Source organism: Salmo salar, chromosome ssa01 (genome assembly GCF_905237065.1).
Source record: "Salmo salar chromosome ssa01, Ssal_v3.1, whole genome shotgun sequence".
Lineage (NCBI taxonomy): Eukaryota > Metazoa > Chordata > Actinopteri > Salmoniformes > Salmonidae > Salmo > Salmo salar.
Window position 1 is genome coordinate 33,639,536 of NC_059442.1, and position 18,838 is coordinate 33,658,373.

An 18,838-nucleotide genomic window follows, 5' to 3' on the forward strand; every position below is an offset into this window, starting at 1 on the left:
CAATATGGGACATCATTGGACAGGGACCCAATATGGGACATCATTGGACAGGGACACAATATGGGACATCATTGGACATGGACACAATATGGGACATCATTGGACAGGGACACAATATGGGACATCATTGGACAGGGACACAATATGGGACATCATTGGACAGGGACACAATATGGGACATCATTGGACAGGGACACAATATGGGACATCATTGGACATGGACACAATATGGGACATCATTGGACAGGGACACAATATGGGACATCATTGGACATGGACACAATATGGGACATCATTGGACAGGGACACAATATGGGACATCATTGGACATGGACACAATATGGGACATCATTGGACATGGACACAATATGGGACATCATTGGACATGGACACAATATGGGACATCATTGGACAGGGACACAATATGGGACATCATTGGACAGGGACACAATATGGGACATCATTGGACATGGACACAATATGGGACATCATTGGACATGGACACAATATGGGACATCATTGGACATGGACACAATATGGGACATCATTGGACAGGGACACAATATGGGACATCATTGGACAGGGACACAATATGCGACATCATTGGACATGGACACAATATGGGACATCATTGGACATGGACACAATATGGGACATCATTGGACATGGGCACAATATGGGACATCATTGGACATGGACACAATATGGGACATCATTGGACAGGGACACAATATGGGACATCATTGGACAGGGACACAATATGGGACATCATTGGACATGGACACAATATGGGACATCATTGGACATGGACACAATATGGGACATCATTGGACATGGACACAATATGGGACATCATTGGACAGGGACACAATATGGGACATCATTGGACATGGACACAATATGGGACATCATTTGCACAAATATGACTATTTATCCCCCTGCAACTGTCATCATTTATCACTGAAAATTTAAATGACTTAAAATCTCCAAATTACAGAAGGTGAAAGGACTGATTATGATGATTATTTACAAATTAGATTCATATCACAATATTATTATAACATTATAATACTGTGTACAGTAGAAATGAAATTACACCATACTGTCCTATTATTAGACCTATTGAGTAAGAGCGTTGTGGAGTCTAGCGAACAGCATATTCCCGGACTAAACAGCCTAATCCGGAGTAATCTGTAAACCCTGAAGATTAGGGGAAGCTGTAAATCATGCTGTTTTTGGAGAGATTGCTGATTGACACACCCTAAACACATGCTCTCCCTTCTCTTTCTATCCCTCTTCTCTCTTTCAAACATTCCCAACAAACCACAGTAATTGTACTGGGAGTCAGTGCGATTTGGAAAGGCACGTCTCATTTCAATAATTGCTTAACTTCATTTGCACAAATCTCCTCCCCAATTTGTGGGGCTCTCTCTAGACTCGGAGCTAGCTAATCAACAAAAAGCTTTTCCCCCTCAGACATATTACTTGACGTTTTTTCATAGTAATGTCACAGTCGATGCGGCATAGGGTGGCTACATAAATTCCTGTACAGATTATTTGCTCAATTTCAGTGGCATGTTTATGACTCAATCTTTCAGTAGTTTTTGTTGTCTGACCATGGTAGATATGGAAAATCAATGCCTGATCAATTTACAATATGAACCCATCCTTAATCCTTTTCAGAGGAATGGACGTCTCTTCCTACGTAGGGCGGCCAGCCAGAAATCAGAGATCAATGGATCATATAAAACTCATTCTCATCCGTTAGATTGTTTTTCATGACCGGAATGAATTAATCGCCCATAATTACTAAATTGAAATGATGAAGTTCAATACAATCACATATATAGGACCCTTGATATTTCAAATCTGGGCTAAGTGAATACAGAGCAGCAGCCAGAGGACTGACACTGGAGGGAATTGAGTGAATTAAAAAACACAAAGTAGATACCAATTGAAACCCTCCTCTCTTCTTTCCCCCTACCTATCCCCCAAAAGCTGTGAAGGATAGAAGAAAAAAAAAGACTGAAAAAAAATACACAACAGCCTTAAAAGAAATCTAAATGAAAATGCTCCAAGCCTTCCTGGAGCTTCTCTTGTGTCCAATTAGTAACTCACAGAAAGGGAACGTATTGCTAAAGCACCTCTCAGGGTTAGATTGGGATATCGCCAATTACAGTTAATCACCTAACGACTCTTGTGTGTGTGTGTGTGTGTGTGTGTGTGTGTGTGTGTGTGTGTGTGTGTGTGTGTGTGTGTATGGTAATAGGGGAGTGGATTTGTAAGGAGTGGGTGTTTCTGCGAAGAGTGGAAGAGATATGTTGTATATTTAGTTGTTTCTTTACCTGCTCGATTTGACTGGTCAATCATGGGCTGTACTATTCTTCTCCTGGCGTTAATGAACCTGGGAGAGAGGAGGAGAGAGAAACACTTTAAATCACACAGCATTCATAGGACACAAGTAGAAGTATTCATTAAAAATAAAAACCGCTACAGAAACAACACCGTTTTGTATGACTTAGTAACAACATTAGCCACTGGCTAATCACAACAGAGAAACAGCAGTAACACAAGGGCAATTGTGAGCAGACTTGGGAACCCGACAAGGTTTTCTTTTAATGTCCTTATGATCTATTCCCCTTGTTTAATAAAGCTTTTGATTACATTTGGTTGCTATGGAGACCGAAGAGCCATTCTACAGGCATTAAGTGTGTGTGCTGTGGTGAGGCGGCGGTACAACTGAGGAGCTAGACCGCTCAGTATGTCACATCTCTCTCTCTCTCACACACACACACACGCTCACACACACACTCACATAGACCCTATAAACATGTTATTCCTAGCGTGTTATTGCTCATTAGAAATTCGAAATAATGTGCAAGTTCGCAAGGGGCAACATACAATTGGTTCCTTTCATTTGTCCACCCTCTCTCTCTCTCTCTCTCTCTCTCTCTCTCTCTCTCTCTCTCTCACTCTGGCCCTTCATTGCAGGGGGTTCTGCTCCCTGTCCAGCTGTCTATAAATGAGGACCAGGCATGGCCACTCGGTGCTTTCACAAGGTATTGTTATGTCACCAAGCCCATCAATTAGGCTGTGTGAAGTTTTATCACCGCCACAGTGGCGAATAAGTGCAGTTCCACAAAGCCTGCCCTCCCCGACTCTCCTCTCTGCTCCCACTGCTTTCCACTCTAAAGACAGAGGGGTCATCTGGAGGTGACTGCCAGCCAGGGCCAACCTCTTAAAGTCTGAAATGGGACGCAGGGACCCAGGGCCATGTCAAAGACAAGCCGCCTACAGCGCCCCGCCCCGGACCGGCTTTACCTTTACTGACCGAGTATGTCTTTCCATCTTCATCTAGTACCTCTCTCTCTCTCTCTCTCTCTCTCTAAGAAGTCAGAGAGGAGTGAGATCGCTAGCACTACAGGTACCCACATGTGGTTGATATTAGAGCGATGTTTCAAATCATCATGTGGTATTCCAGCATGGAGCCCTCTTGAGAAAAAAAAGACCTTTCTGGGAACGTGGAGAGGGCAACGCTACAGGACTGGTCATTAGATGGAAAAAGGGAAGGTTCTGGAACCAATTTCAGTTCCTAATCCCCCGTGAACCCCTGATACCTGCCCTTACCGTCTCCTGTTAACGTAAACGCCTGTAATCTGCCCGCTCAAAGTGCCATAGTTAAATGGACAAAACGCACGGTTGGGAAAAGAGATGGAGCCGTGCTCATTTGCAAGGGTGCACCTATAGTACAGGTAGGGTATAGGGTGCACCCAGAGTACAGGTAGGGTATAGGGTGCACCTAGAGTACAGGTAGGGTATAGGGTGCACCCAGAGTACAGGTAGGGTATAGGGTGCACCCAGAGTACAGGTAGGGTATAGGGTGCACCCAGAGTACAGGTAGGGTATAGGGTGTACCTAGAGTACAGGTAGGGTATAGGGTGGACCCAGAGTACAGGTAGGGTATAGGGTGTACCTAGAGTACAGGTAGGGTATAGGGTGGACCCAGAGTACAGGTAGGGTATAGGGTGCACCCAGAGTACAGGTAGGGTATAGGGTGCACCTAGAGTACAGGTAGGGTATAGGGTGCACCCAGAGTACAGGTAGGGTATAGGGTGCACCTAGAGTACAGGTAGGGTATAGGGTGCACCCAGAGTACAGGTAGGGTATAGGGTGTACCTAGAGTACAGGTAGGGTATAGGGTGGACCCAGAGTACAGGTAGGGTATAGGGTGCACCCAGAGTACAGGTAGGGTATAGGGTGCACCCAGAGTACAGGTAGGGTATAGGGTGCACCCAGAGTACAGGTAGGGTATAGGGTGCACCCAGAGTACAGGTAGGGTATAGGGTGCACCCAGAGTACAGGTAGGGTATAGGGTGCACCCAGAGTACAGGTAGGGTATAGGGTGCACCCAGAGTACAGGTAGGGTATAGGGTGCACCCAGAGTACAGGTAGGGTATAGGGTGCACCCAGAGTACAGGTAGGGTATAGGGTGCACCCAGAGTACAGGTAGGGTATAGGGTGCACCCAGAGTACAGGTAGGGTATAGGGTGCACCCAGAGTACAGGTAGGGTATAGGGTGCACCCAGAGTACAGGTAGGGTATAGGGTGCACCCAGAGTACAGGTAGGGTATAGGGTGCACCCAGAGTACAGGTAGGGTATAGGGTGCACCTAGAGTACAGGTAGGGTATAGGGTGCACCCAGTACAGGTAGGGTATAGGGTGCACCCAGAGTACAGGTAGGGTATAGGGTGCACCCAGAGTACAGGTAGGGTATAGGGTGCACCCAGAGTACAGGTAGGGTATAGGGTGCACCTAGAGTACAGGTAGGGTATAGGGTGCATCCAGAGTACAGGTAGGGTATAGGGTGCATCCAGAGTACAGGTAGGGTATAGGGTGCACCCAGAGTACAGGTAGGGTATAGGGTGCACCTAGAGTACAGGTAGGGTATAGGGTGCATCCAGAGTACAGGTAGGGTATAGGGTGCATCCAGAGTACAGGTAGGGTATAGGGTGCATCCAGAGTACAGGTAGGGTATAGGGTGCACCTAGAGTACAGGTAGGGTATAGGGTGCACCTAGAGTACAGGTAGGGTAGAGGGTGCATCCAGAGTACAGGTAGGGTATAGGGTGCACCTAGAGTACAGGTAGGGTATAGGGTGCACCTAGAGTACAGGTAGGGTATAGGGTGTACCCAGAGTACAGGTAGGGTATAGGGTGCACCCAGAGTGCAGGTAGGGTATAGGGTGCATCCAGAGTGCAGGTAGGGTTTAGGGTGCATCCAGAGTGCAGGTAGGGTTTAGGGTGCACCCAGAGTACAGGTAGGGTATAGGGTGCACCTAGAGTACAGGTAGGGTATAGGGTGCACCTAGAGTACAGGTAGGGTATAGGGTGTACCCAGAGTACAGGTAGGGTATAGGGTGCACCCAGAGTGCAGGTAGGGTATAGGGTGCATCCAGAGTGCAGGTAGGGTTTAGGGTGCATCCAGAGTGCAGGTAGGGTTTAGGGTGCACCTAGAGTACAGGTAGGGTATGGGGTGCATCCAGAGTACAGGTAGGGTATAGGGTGCATCCAGAGTACAGGTAGGGTGTAGGGTGCACCTAGAGTACAGGTAGGGTAGAGGGTGCATCCAGAGTACAGGTAGGGTTTAGGGTGCACCTAGAGTACAGGTAGGGTAGAGGGTGCATCCAGAGTACAGGTAGGGTTTAGGGTGCACCTAGAGTACAGGTAGGGTATAGGGTGCATCCAGAGTACAGGTAGGGTATAGGGTGCACCTAGAGTACAGGTAGGGTATAGGGTGCACCCAGAGTACAGGTAGGGTATAGGGTGCATCCAGAGTACAGGTAGGGTATAGGGTGCATCCAGAGTACAGGTAGGGTATAGGGTGCACCTAGAGTACAGGTAGGGAAGAGGGTGCATCCAGAGTACAGGTAGGGTATAGGGTGCACCTAGAGTACAGGTAGGGTAGAGGGTGCACCCAGAGTACAGGTAGGGTATGGGTGCACCTAGAGTACAGGTAGGGTAGGGTGTACCCAGAGTACAGGTAGGGTATAGGGTGCACCCAGAGTGCAGGTAAGGTATTGGGTGCATCCAGAGTGCAGGTAGGGTTTAGGGTGCATCCAGAGTGCAGGTAGGGTTTAGGGTGCATCCAGAGTACAGGTAGGGTATAGGGTGCACCTAGAGTACAGGTAGGGTAGAGGGTGCATCCAGAGTACAGGTAGGGTATAGGGTGCACCTAGAGTACAGGTAGGGTATAGGGTGTACCCAGAGTACAGGTAGGGTATAGGGTGCACCTAGAGTACAGGTAGGGTATAGGGTGTACCAAGAGTACAGGTAGGGTATAGGGTGCACCCAGAGTGCAGGTAGGGTATAGGGTGCATCCAGAGTGCAGGTAGGGTTTAGGGTGCATCCAGAGTACAGGTAGGGTTTAGGGTGCACCGCTGGCCCCAGAGAGAGGACATGGAGACACACTAACACCGACATGGGAAATGACAGGGTAAAGGGTAGGTACACCGTATCAATGTTGATTTGGGGCTGTGATTTGTGATCTATTGAAGGTCGTGGTTTTGTTTGGCATATATCATAAATACTGGTTTAAACTGTTTTAAACTGTTTGTGGCTCTCACGCATTATGAGTAAGAGGGATATAAAAGAGCATCTTTGGCTGTCTATCGTTTATTGTCTACCTTCACTACGTCACTACGCCTGCAGTGCTTAGGAGAGAGACAGGCTTCCAGCATCAAAACCAGCTGAGCAAGTAAACACAGCAGAATGTCCCACTATCGCGCTCCCTCTCTGGGCAGGCTCACAGAGCAAGGCCTGCCAGAAATATATACCCTGCTTTTTATTTTTTCTCCCAAGACGGCACAAAGGATTGGAAATTATAACCATGTGGATTCCTACCTATTCTGGGACATAACCATAAACACATAAAATCAGGAATGTTCCTTGCAGGTGATAAATATTCCAATACCCGATCAGTGATGGGAAGCGAAAGCCTCAGGAATAACAAAGTGTACATGAAACAGCGTGTTTGTGCTATTGATCTATTTAGTGTAGAACCTGTTTTGATCTCATTCAACTCAACTGCTGCTCAGTATCTAATACTTAGGGCATTTATTGTGGAAGTTTACCTGGAAATATTTCCATATCAGCGTTGGTTTGCTGTCCACACTCAAATGTTATGCTGTTCTGACATGGTCATTGGAGTAGGAAAAACAGCTCTTTACAGCAGCATACACGGTTGCTGCCGAGATTGACTCCCTTCTTGTCAACACTGTCCCCATTGGCGGCCACACACACACACAACCCAACCACCATACACATGACAACAGGCTCTGTTTTTATTCTCTGAACAAGTTGCCACAGTAACGCGATTGGCGAGGTTGCGGAGGGAGGGGGGTTGCTGACCAACCAAGGCCCCCTCTATGACCCCAGATCACCTTTTATCAGTTTGAGTAAAGCCAATTGAGATTATCAGAGCCAGGCCTGATAACACTGTTTTCTCTTCTCACACATGGAGGGATGGGATGGATGGCAGGGATGGAGGGATGGCAGGCAGGGATGGATGGATGGATGGCAGGGATGGAAGGCAGGGATGGATGGATGGATGGCAAGCAGGCAGGGATGGCGGGAAAGATGGATGGGTGGCAGGCAGGCAGGGATGGAGGGATGGCAGGCAGTAATGGAGGGATGGCAGGCAGGGATGGATGGATGGCAAGCAGGCAGGGATGGTGGGAAGGATGGATGGGTGGCAGGCAGGCAGGCAGGCAGGCAGGGATGGATGGATGGAGGGATGGCAGGCAGGGATGGAGGGATGGCAGGCAGGGATGGAGGGATGTGTGCATGTGTGGAGGTGGGAGGGACTACACTCCCAAACTTCCTGCTAACACATATACATCCACACATCAACACCATAGACACATCCACTGCCTCTACATGTCCGAGGGTTAACCAGACCAGTAGAGAGAGAGAGGCAGGTACACTAGGTACAGACAGAGGTTTCTCCAAAACCTCCAACCATGTTTTAGTATTTACCTCTGGTGGTTTCCCTTATTATGTCCCGACTCTGCTCAGTGTTACATTACCACACACCCTTACGGAAAAACCACATGAATTTCACGTGATCACATGATATTATGTGAAGTTAATGTGATAACATGTAATGCAACATTTGAGAACACGAAAACTACACATGTGAAAACGTGATCACACGGGAAGTCTTTCATGTGATTTTCCACATGTTAAATCGTGTTTTTTTTCTGTAAGGGACACACACACACACCAGACACACACACTGGCTCTCAGCATGGGAACTCCATGTTGTCTTCAAACAAATAATTCAAGTAAGGTTACGGGGTCATGGGGAGGTCATTTCTATGGATACCCCTCAGAATGCGTACATTACCCTGAGAGAGAGAGAGAGAGAGAGAGAGAGAGAGAGAGAGAGAGAGAAAGAGAGAGGCTGTGCAGTGCACCGTGCTTTACTAATCCACCCAGAGACACATAAAGAGTGGAAAAAAAGTTCCAAGGAATAAGCTCGTGTGTGTGTGTGTACTTGCTCATGCCAATATCCAGCATATGTGTATGTGCACACCTGTGAATGTAGCCTACTGTACATGTGTGTGTTTTCACATTCTGTACAGTGTATCGATAATGGACCTCCACTCACAGATGCACTCCTTCACCCAGCACGTTTCTATCCACCAGGAACATAGTGTGTCTATGTACAAATACTCTGTCTGCAACAAGACCAAGAGGGTATCACTTTCAGTAGAAGTCCTATAGAGACTTGGATTTACTGCAGCTCTGGATGTTATTTTATATGGGGGGGCTTTGCAGCATAACACAATAACAGCAACAATCTGAGTGATGGAGTCAAGACAGCAGGAGGTCACTTGACCCTGGCTCTCCACTGAGCTGGATCAACACACGATCCCCAGCCACTAATTTCAGCTCACTCAAACAGAGGGGAGCCACTGCAAAGCAACCGTTTAGGTGTTAAATACCCCGGCTAGCGCGTTAGCACACTATGCTACGCTAACGCCAGACCAGAGACAGAGCGCGTGGATGAGAGGTGGGAGATTCCTGTTCTATAACAATGACTGCTGTCCCGTGTGAGCGAGAGAGAGAGAGAGAGAGAGAGAGAGAGGATCACCTTCAGAAGACCTTAGCCTTGGTATTCTCTTTCTTCCTGTGTTGTCACATGCTGTTTCTTCACAGAGAAAGAAAAGGCTCTCATAGAGATAGAGAGGAACAGAGTAACTTTGCATTTAAATCACAGCAAACCAGTCCTGCTGCTGAATATCAGAGTCTTGCCTCTCCTCTCCTGTTTTTTTTCTTCCCCTCCCTTCCTCCTCCTTTCAATCTGTCAGAAAGGCCTTGTTTCTGGTTAACTGACTCGCGGCCACACCTGGTAACTCGCTCCTGTTGTCAGCATTCCTTCCCTGAGAAAACCTCATGCCAAACCAACCAGCCATGGAGCGCAGCCAAGAGAGAGAGCGAGAGCGATAGAGCGAGAGACTCAACGAGCCAATCACAGGTAGACCTGAGGGAGCCCAGCCAATGAGGAGCGGAGCCACTTGTTTGACGAGTTGAAAGAGAGACACAGAGCGAGAGAGAAAGAGAGAGAGACATACCAAACATGGCCCTCCAAGAAACCAGGGCCATGGCTCCAAATCGAGCCCCTCCGGAGCGTGCTAAGAGAGGAGGGGTCCTTCAAATGATCGCGACACGGAAATAGTTGACAGTTTACTGCCTCCATAGCTGACCTGAACATGGCCGTTTGGAGTACCCATGCCAGAGTTAGAGTTAGGGGAGGCAGGGTTGGAGCGAGTTTCTGTTTGCCAGTCAAATTCTGGGCCTCTGCTTTTGCAGAAAGATTAGACGCGACGCAATCTGAATTGGAACAAGATTAGACTCAATCCCTGGATCATTGTTTGCCAACATCACTGTCCTCTGGTTTCTATTAAAACTCATTGCTTCCATACTTCCGCTTTCAAAGGCAGATAAACATTCTAAACTCTGAGTGAGTGGTTGAGTCACTCTTAGCTGGAATGAAAAAATGGAAGAAGAGTCTTAGAAAAAAAAAAAAGTCTGGAAAAACAGCTGATGCACTTTGACCTGAAAGTGTATGCAGATTAACTTGGGAGGGTGTGTTTAATACAAAGCAAACAAGTCCCAATTATCAGGCAGTCTGCAGGGCAGCCCAGGGTCCACTGAGCTGATACAAGGCTGATAATCTACTGTGATGTAAATACAGATGGAATCTGTCCACCTGGGCGTCCTAGACACACTGTAACTGTTTAAGCCAGCCACCAGATTGTAGCACCTATCTACGGATTTATCATAAACTATCAGAAATAATCTTTTCAAAAGCTACTCCACGAGTCGAGGAGGTAGGGAGGAGGAGGAGAAGCGGGGGAAGAGGAGGCGGGGCGATGGAACTTCCTCCAGCTATTCCTATTGGAGAGTCCCTTTCCTCTCTTCGTTTCTTCTTTAAGTTAAAACAGGAGTCAAGAGACATAAGCCGTGCAGCATTACCTCACCGCCGTGTTTGATTTAGTGCAGATGTGAAACGGAGCGAAGCTGGGAATTGCTTTTTTTGGGATGTCGGAGAGGCTGCAAAGGCCCACGTTTAGGGCAGCCACTGTGTTTACATAGTTTCTCTCTCTCGCTCTCTCTCTCCCGCCTGTCTCTCAAAATGGAATAGCTTCACCTTTAATTCTCCATACACTTCCACTGACCCGTTTCTCTTATTTTCTATAGCTTTTCTCTCATTTACTTTTGTAACATTCCTCTCTCTACAAAATATGAGCAGCATTAGCATTTCTCAACCATTTGTCTCTCTCTCCAACCCGCTAGGAGCCATTAAGAGTGGAGCGGTAAATCAGACAAAGAATTATATATTTGTTTTGCAAACTGACACGATTTAACGAGCAGCTAATTAAAATAAATCAATAGCACTGCGGCACGCTCTCTCTCTCTCCTTCGCTCTCTCTCTCTCTCTCTCTCTCTGGGGTGCAGACGTGGGGTAACTGACTGCAGATTGTGGTGCTTCACTGTTGGCTTTACCTCTGATATAACTCCCTATCAGCTATTTCCATCTGTATTATCATATCCAAATCACAACCAATCAGATGATTTATATCGGAGTTATGGGTGAGGGACCTCTCTATCAAATATATCTGCAATGGGGTGAAGTCATAAAAAATGGGACAGTGAGACAAATATTTCCTTTGCTCTCCACCAATACCTCGTCACAACTCAACATTCCCCCAAAACAAGCAAGTTTAAGGATGTCACCCCTGGACCGTCCCCCCTGTGTGGCAAGGCTGGTGTTCCTAGGGGGTAATGGGGCTGACCCCTGTGTGGCAGGGCTGGCCAGACCCCAGCTGCTGACTGTCTGTCAAAAGCACCTCCAGTGGCCAGTGGGCGGGGCCACAGGGCCAGGAAGCCCACGGTCGTCGCTATTTGGATCTGGCTAGCAGCTGCTGTTCCTGACACAGCCACGACTTTGTTCCTCCGTTCCTCCTCCCTTCTCCCTACTCTGTCTGTTTCGGGGCACGGAACAAAACCCATCCTAAACCACTGGAAAACCAGAGAAATATTTAAAAGAAATGAGGGGGGCAAAAAGGGAAAAAATGAAGAAAAAAAAACTCACATTTTTCCTCCCTGCAACGTCAACAAGCTCTGACAACTGCACCGGGGTTTTTTCTTGGCCCCAGCAGGGCTCTCAGGCATCTCCCTTTAACGCTTCGCCCTCCTTTCTTTTTAAAGAGATATGATAGTTATTGTTCAAATGCGGCCAAGCCTGCCCCGGGCGTCAACACACCTGTATGAAAGAGGCCTTATTGTAGCAACCTGGCAACGCTGCTAACCTGCACCTTGCTCTACCAGTTTTTAGGCTGTTAAGGAGGGGGAAGAGTGCATGCCACCATGTCTCTTTCTCTCTCTTTTGCTCTTCTCTCAGAAGGCACCCTAATCTTTTCCCTCATTAATTCCCTTTTCTTCTCCAGGCAGTCACCTTTGCTCTGGAATGTTTTTTACTGGTGCTATTATTTTTGATTATCACCGGCAGAGGAGAGATTAGGGAGAGGAGTTGGTCTACCTCCTCTTGTTGGCCCTCAGTCTCTTTCTCTCTATTTCTTTCCCCCCAAAGACAACATCTTAATAAGGTGCATAGGTACACTAAAGGTGTTCCTATCCCTGTCTGGGTAAACCGAGGCTCAGTGGGAACAACAGCTGTGTTTTCCCTTGTTTGAAGTGCAGTTGAAAACATCCAGCGCATGTCAATATTAGCCTCTGTCAAGTCTTTCTGGCGTGGGCGGCATGACAAGGGTCTTCAGTGCTGGAAGGTAACTCTTCATTCCTCAAAAGCCAGCCTCTCACCTTTAGGGTTGGCCAGGGCTCCCCGCTTTCATGCAGGGCCAGCACAGGCACACGCTGGCAATATAAATACACACACACAGCCACTAACACACATGAAAAGAACACATCCGAACAGAGAGATAAGTATACATATACTGCAGAAGGAGATGGTTTTAGACTTCTTTTGCTAGATGTCTCTCAGTATGTGTGCACCTCCCCCTCTCCCGCCTCCTTTTCCCTAAAGAGCCCCAGTGCAGGTTGGAGCCCTCAAAGCACCTGGGGCCAGTCAACTGGCCTCTGTCATTCAATTCCAGCCCAGCGACCAGGGGAAGACTCCACAAAACGTCTCAATTATCTGTCTTTTATTGAGTCCACAGAGAGATAGAAAGAGAGAGAGTCCTGCACTATCATTACTATGGCCCACACACACACACACACACACACACACACACACACACACACACACACACACACACACACACACACACACACACACACACACACACACACACACACACACACACACACACACACACACATTAGACCCAGCCTCCTAAAATGAGTAGGTGTTCGTGAGGTTGACCAGCTCCTTTTCTTTATGCAGCCGCCCCTGCCACCCCTGCTTTTCCCCACAATTCCCGGCGTGCTGGGGCCCTTTTGTTTGTCTCTGTGGGGAGTTCAGGTATAATCGCTGTTTTCCACGCTAACCGCCCTCACCTCTAATCGCAGGGCGCTATCGCACAAATATGGGCCTTTTTCCCCTCTCTCTCATTCTTCCGCTCTTCTCTCCTCCCTTTCATTCTGTCCCTTTCTCTTTTTTCTCTCTCTCCTCAGTAATTGAGAGAAAGAGATTCCGCAACTCCCCCCCCCCCTATTGTCAGATATCAAATGGGGCGGCTTTTTGAATTACCAGGGGAAACTGATAATGACATGATGGATGCGTGAGATTTCAAACAAAATTGAGTGTCAATTGACCGCATCGTCTAGTCAACACAAGTGTCTGCGGCATGCCAGCCAGACAGGAAATAAGGCCAATCTACTTCCTTTACTTCATTCAAATGTAGGATCTTAATTTGAGCCGGTTTGCTGCAGCAGGAAAATAATCCTGCAGCAACAGGAAATGTGAATTATGTGGATTATAATTAATGGACATTTTTTGTAGGGGTTGATACCTTTTTTCGTTAGGGAAAATGAAGTCTGACATTTTAAAGTGGAAATGACTAACTTTAGAAATCTTTTTCAACCACGGATACACTACAAGTTGCAAATTCTCAGCAACAAAATAGTGATAAAATTAAGATCCTACATCTGTATCAATCGTCTATTCTCCCTCACTGGGTTATGACACTATAATGGGCTCTCAGCTCAGGTTGCTTCTAGAAGGGGCGACCTGCAAAGAGGGGCTTCAACCCTGTGTGTTGCTCCTTATGCAACACTCACACACACGCACACACGCACGCACACACGCACACACACACACACACACACACACACACACACACACACACACACACACACACACACACACACACACACACACACGCGCACACACACACACGCACAAACGCACACACATGCACACACACACACACACACACATGCACAAACACGAAAGCGCGCACACATACTCTGATTCTCAAATGCATGTGGAACAGACAGAAAACCGAGCCAGTGGTAGGGTAGAAGGGTGCCCCCATTTAATTGTATTCTTTCTCCCTCTCTTTTTTTCTCACACTCCCTTGCTTGTAACCACGAATTTAGGGCAGTGAAAATGCACAGCAGTTTGAGCAATTAAGGAGTGACATCTAAACCTGTCTGGGGGACTGTGTGAGTTCCCTAATTCCAGGACTTTTCGCTTCTACTCCTTCTGCTCTCACGCTCTTAAAGAAGTATTGGCAGGGATGAGAAACGTGTGTATGTGTATGTGTGTGTGTGTGTGTGTGTGTGTGTGTGTGTGTGTGTGTGTGTGTGTGTTAGGAAACACTCTCCCACGGGTGGCCCACTGGGATGTCATCATCTCCTCATCATTGTGTCTGTGGTGTGTGGTAGAGAGTGTGTGTGAGACCCATATTGAGAGAATGAGTCTATGTGTAGCATTTTGTGTTAGTGGCCTTGAGAGCCATCAGTCAAGTACTGTTGGCTCTCCTCTGACTTCTCTCTTAAATAATTCATTGGACCCTCAATCACTAGAAACACACATATGGACACTCTGAGAAACCACTGTTTAGGGGTAAGAAGTCAGACATCAGTCTAGTAATATAAATAGATTTGTTTGCAGTGGAAGACTGCAGCAGCATTGACACTGTAGAGCAGTCAGACGTGTCCAGCGACTGCCAAATATCTCCTCTTCATTGCTTAAGGCTCAGAGATAAGCTACTGTCCGTGGATACATCTCATTATGTCTCCATATGTGACTAGGCCCTGAGTTTACAACCTTACAGCCACTAAAACCCCATTTCTACTGGCACTTAAATTCTCAAATTCGAGCTGGGTCGAGGGAAACCCGGGCCAGCGCAGCCCAGTTTCACAACTGGTGCCAGCTCGATTAGAATTCGTGCTGGTGACGCCGTTACTATGCAACCACCAGCTGATCACTGCTGGATGCTGACAACACGGTTAGCTAGCTCGCCTGGGCTTGTTGCTGTTAGCTAGCACATGGACAAGCAGTGCTGCAGTAGTCAGACATGACACAAATGACCACCATAGCTGGATCTTTCATTCATTTTTGCACTACACAATCAACTTGTATAAGAACAGTCAGCCCTCAAATGCTAGCTCCCTAACATTAGCTAGCAAATCAGAGTTGAAACAAGCTACCTAGCTAACGTGAGCTAGTAGGAGTTTTGGCTGGCCAGGTCGTATTGAAAGATAGCTAGCTAGCTACATCATATCAAACCTGTTGTCTGGTTTGCTTGGTTAGCTAGCTAAATACATGGCTCTGAGTCTGGTTGGCACTGGCAGGAGTATGGGGTAATGTTAGTTACAGCATGGTGAGGGGGAATTAATCACATATTGGCTACCTAGCAATATTACATAATTTCTCATTTCTGGAGTCAGTGGATACACAATTCCAGCTAGCCCACCAAGGCCAGCCCAACCCGGGTTGACTTCAAAGTGCCAATGGAAATGGGGCTTTAGTTCTCAATTCAATCAAACTCTGTAAAAGAATCACATATAAACCTATAAACCTATTTTGGTTTCTGTCAGTGACCGATCAATGGCCTCTTTATTCCTGATATTATTTATAGCACCTCGCTGACTGAGTATGAGGTAAATACAGTCCTAATGAATGAAATCATGAATACAGTAAGATTAAGAGATAGAGGGAGCAGGTGTTCTGCTGACACTGCAGATGAGCATGTAGAACAGAGATGAAATGATAGACAGAGAAAGAGAGAGGAAAGAGAGAGAGAGAGAGAGATTCAGGTGGAGAGAGTGAGCACTGGCCCCAGAGGACCAGCCAACCTGACAGAAAATGTTTGATATAATTAGTTTATCTGCTGGTTGGGGGAGATGGCTGCAATTGCGGTTGCAGTATGTGGAAGGGAGAGTTATCCACAGGCTTACAGAGGTGTGTTGGAGGGAGTCAGGGGACTGGGCGGGGCAGTGTGTGTGTGTGTGTGTGTGTGTGTGTGTGTGTGTGTGTGTGTGTGTGTGTGTGTGTGTGTGTGTGTGTGTGTGTGTGTGTGTGTGTGTGTGTGTGTGTGTGTGTGTGTGTGTGGAGGGTAAAGGTGACCAGGTGTGACAGAGTGGCCCTGGGGCCGTTGTGTTAGGGAGCCAGAGCGGACAGGAGACATACAGAAGCTCCTTCTTTACCTGATCCATCTAAACCCAGTGAACCTCAGACAGGTATTCTCTATCTGTCCAGGCCTGCTCTCGCTCTCTCTCTCTCTCTCTCTCTCTCTCTACCCCTCTCTCTTGCTCTCTCTCTCTCCTTTTCTCTCTCTCTCGTAAGCTGTCTCTCTCTCTGTTAGTCTTTCTCTTTCTCCTGGAATGGTGTCTCTTCCATAATTCTGTATCTACCTACCCCACCTATCATTCTTTCAATCTTCCTACCTCCCTCCCCCTTCCCCCTATCCCTTTCCTAACACCATTGTAACCACATCCACAACAACCTTAATATATTATTTTGATCTGTTTTGTGTGTGTTCTTTTTGAAGTAGTTATATATGGCTGGGTGCCCTATGGCTGCGAGACGAGGCCCATGCCAATAACCCCATCATGGAGGACCCTATAAATCAATACAGGCCTTTGTTTGATTCAGCAAGCTTTGCCAGGGTTCAGCTTGTTATGGATGAGGTATCAATAGAATAAGTGTGAAGCGCTGCACAGCGTGGGAGGAGAGTCCCCTAGGCTCCCAGTGCAAAGCAAGGCTAGAACAATCCACTTTTAATTGGAACGTGGCCTGAAAAGCTGGTAATTTGCAATTTGGGAGAGAGGTGAGAAATAAACGATGCAGCCCTCCCTTTCACCTCATTCACCCCCCCCCCCCCCCACACACACACTCCTCGATGAAGTTATCAGAGGAAGCTGGAGGTATTAAGTCAGAACTATTATGCACAGCCAAGCTTAGTGAGAGAGAGATAGGCTCACAATGAGGCCCCTATCAGTATAATCTTGGATTTCCCCCCAGCCTTATGAATATTTATCTCCCCCATTATCACCAATGATGTTTCAATTGCACCTTGCACTGAGCATGTGCAGGATGGGATGCCACCTCTCCCGTTTACAGTGACTGCTGAGAGAGAGAGAGAGAGAGAGAGAGAGAGAGAGAGAGAGAGAGAGAGAGAAGGAGCAGGCATTGTTGTCCCTAGCCCCCAGACATCACTAGACGCTTTATTTTAGCCATTACTTGCAAGGGGGACATCCACATCAGTGTAATCTATGTTCATTAGTAAGGTCTGGTGAGTCTGATGAGGAGGAACAAAGCTACCTAATACATTTAGTCCCTCTGCAATACTGCATGCATGACATCAATGATTCTGGTCCCAGTGTATCAATTCCAATGCCTGTTCTATTGGTGCTTGACATTGGCAGCAAATGGTGGACTTTAGTGCTACATAACAGGCCAATATCCCTGGCCCTTCCAGCTGCAGTCTCTGAAAGCCCATGGAGAAACCATTCGTCCCAATGAGCTCTAAAGGCAAGTGGAAGCTCATAAATAGAGACTTGACTGTATAGACTTTGCATTTTATCTTTAAGCAGTTTCCACTTTTATGGGCCAGGGACCTCTCCAACCCAGGGAGGGAGAGAGGGGGATGGAGAGAGATAGAGAGAGGTAAAGAGGATGGAAAGATATAAAGAAAGGGGAGAGAGAAGAAATAGGAGAATAAGAATGAGGAAGAGAGAGAAAGAGAAAGACAGAGCAGGGTCACAAATCTTGCTGCTATTCTAGTATGTGGCATCTTCGCTCGTTTGCGGCTGCTCATTAACAAACAACACTGCTGTGAAATTGGTTTAATGACAAAGTAATAAAATTGCTATTCTGCTCACAGATGGCCCCAGGCACTGAGAGATTCTGCCAGGCTTACACTGGTTGCCCGGGCGCATTCAGCTGCTTATTCATGAAAAGGGCATCCTTCACTTTTTCTCTTTCTTTCTTTCTCTCTCCACTCTATTTTTTTTAACTCTACCTGCAAATGAAATAAATTAACCTACTTTTCCCCTTGTATTTTCCTTGAATTCTCTCTCCCACTCCTTTACTCTCTATGTGTGTGAGCCTCTCTCTCTTGCATATTCTCTCCATCTCTGGCGCTTGCTCTTTCCAGCTCTTACCCCGAACAGAAATTACCATCTTAAAATGAAAAGGAGGCTTGCCCACGCAAACGCAGCTCGACTTCATTTCAAACGCAGAGCCCTTGTTATTAAACGACCCACCAATAAAACCAAGCCATAGAAGAATAAAAGAGCCAAAATGAGATGTACAAAGACATTCTCTCTCTCTCTCTCTCTCTCTCTCTCTCTCTCTCTCTCTCTCCTCTCCCTCCCTCCTCCCTCCTCTCTCTCTCTCTCTCTCTCTCTCTCTCTCTCTCTCTCTCTCCTCTCACTCCTCCCTCCCTCCCTCGCCCTCCCTCTCTCTCTCTCTCTCCTCTCTCTCGCCCTCTCTCTCTCTCTCGCCTCTCTCGCTCTCGCCCTCTCTCTCTCTCTCGCTCTCTCTCTCTCCTTCTTCTCTCTCTCTCTCTCTCTCTCTCTCTCTCTCTCTCTCTCCCTCCCCTCCCTCCCTCGCCCTCCCTCTCTCTCTCTCTCTCTCTCGCCCTCTCTCTTTCTCTCGCCCTCTCTCTTTCTCTCGCCCTCCCTCCTGCCTTGTCTGGCTTCTTGTAGCATGTTGACCCCAACTCTGGAAAGGCTTGACTTGGTTACGGGAAAACTACTAAAAAAGGTCTTCATTTTCTATGATCAGCTGAGTGTGCCAGCTTTTCTTAAGGAGCCAACTGTTTTTCAGAACTCCCCTCTCACACGGAGGTGGGTACCTCT

At 47.3% G+C, this 18,838-nt stretch overlaps 1 protein-coding gene across 15 annotated transcripts in view; it reads right to left on the minus strand.

Moving 5' to 3' along the window:
• meis2a (Meis homeobox 2a) overlaps window positions 1-18,838 on the minus strand; it is a 104,303-nt gene that overhangs the window by 7,703 nt on the left and 77,762 nt on the right. For all 15 annotated transcript variants that reach the window (XM_045717090.1, XM_045717086.1, XM_045717103.1 and 12 more), the window contains one exon: window positions 2,346-2,404. In XM_045717090.1, coding sequence (XP_045573046.1) covers window positions 2,346-2,404 — 59 coding nt within the window. The remainder of the gene's footprint in view (window positions 1-2,345; window positions 2,405-18,838) is intronic.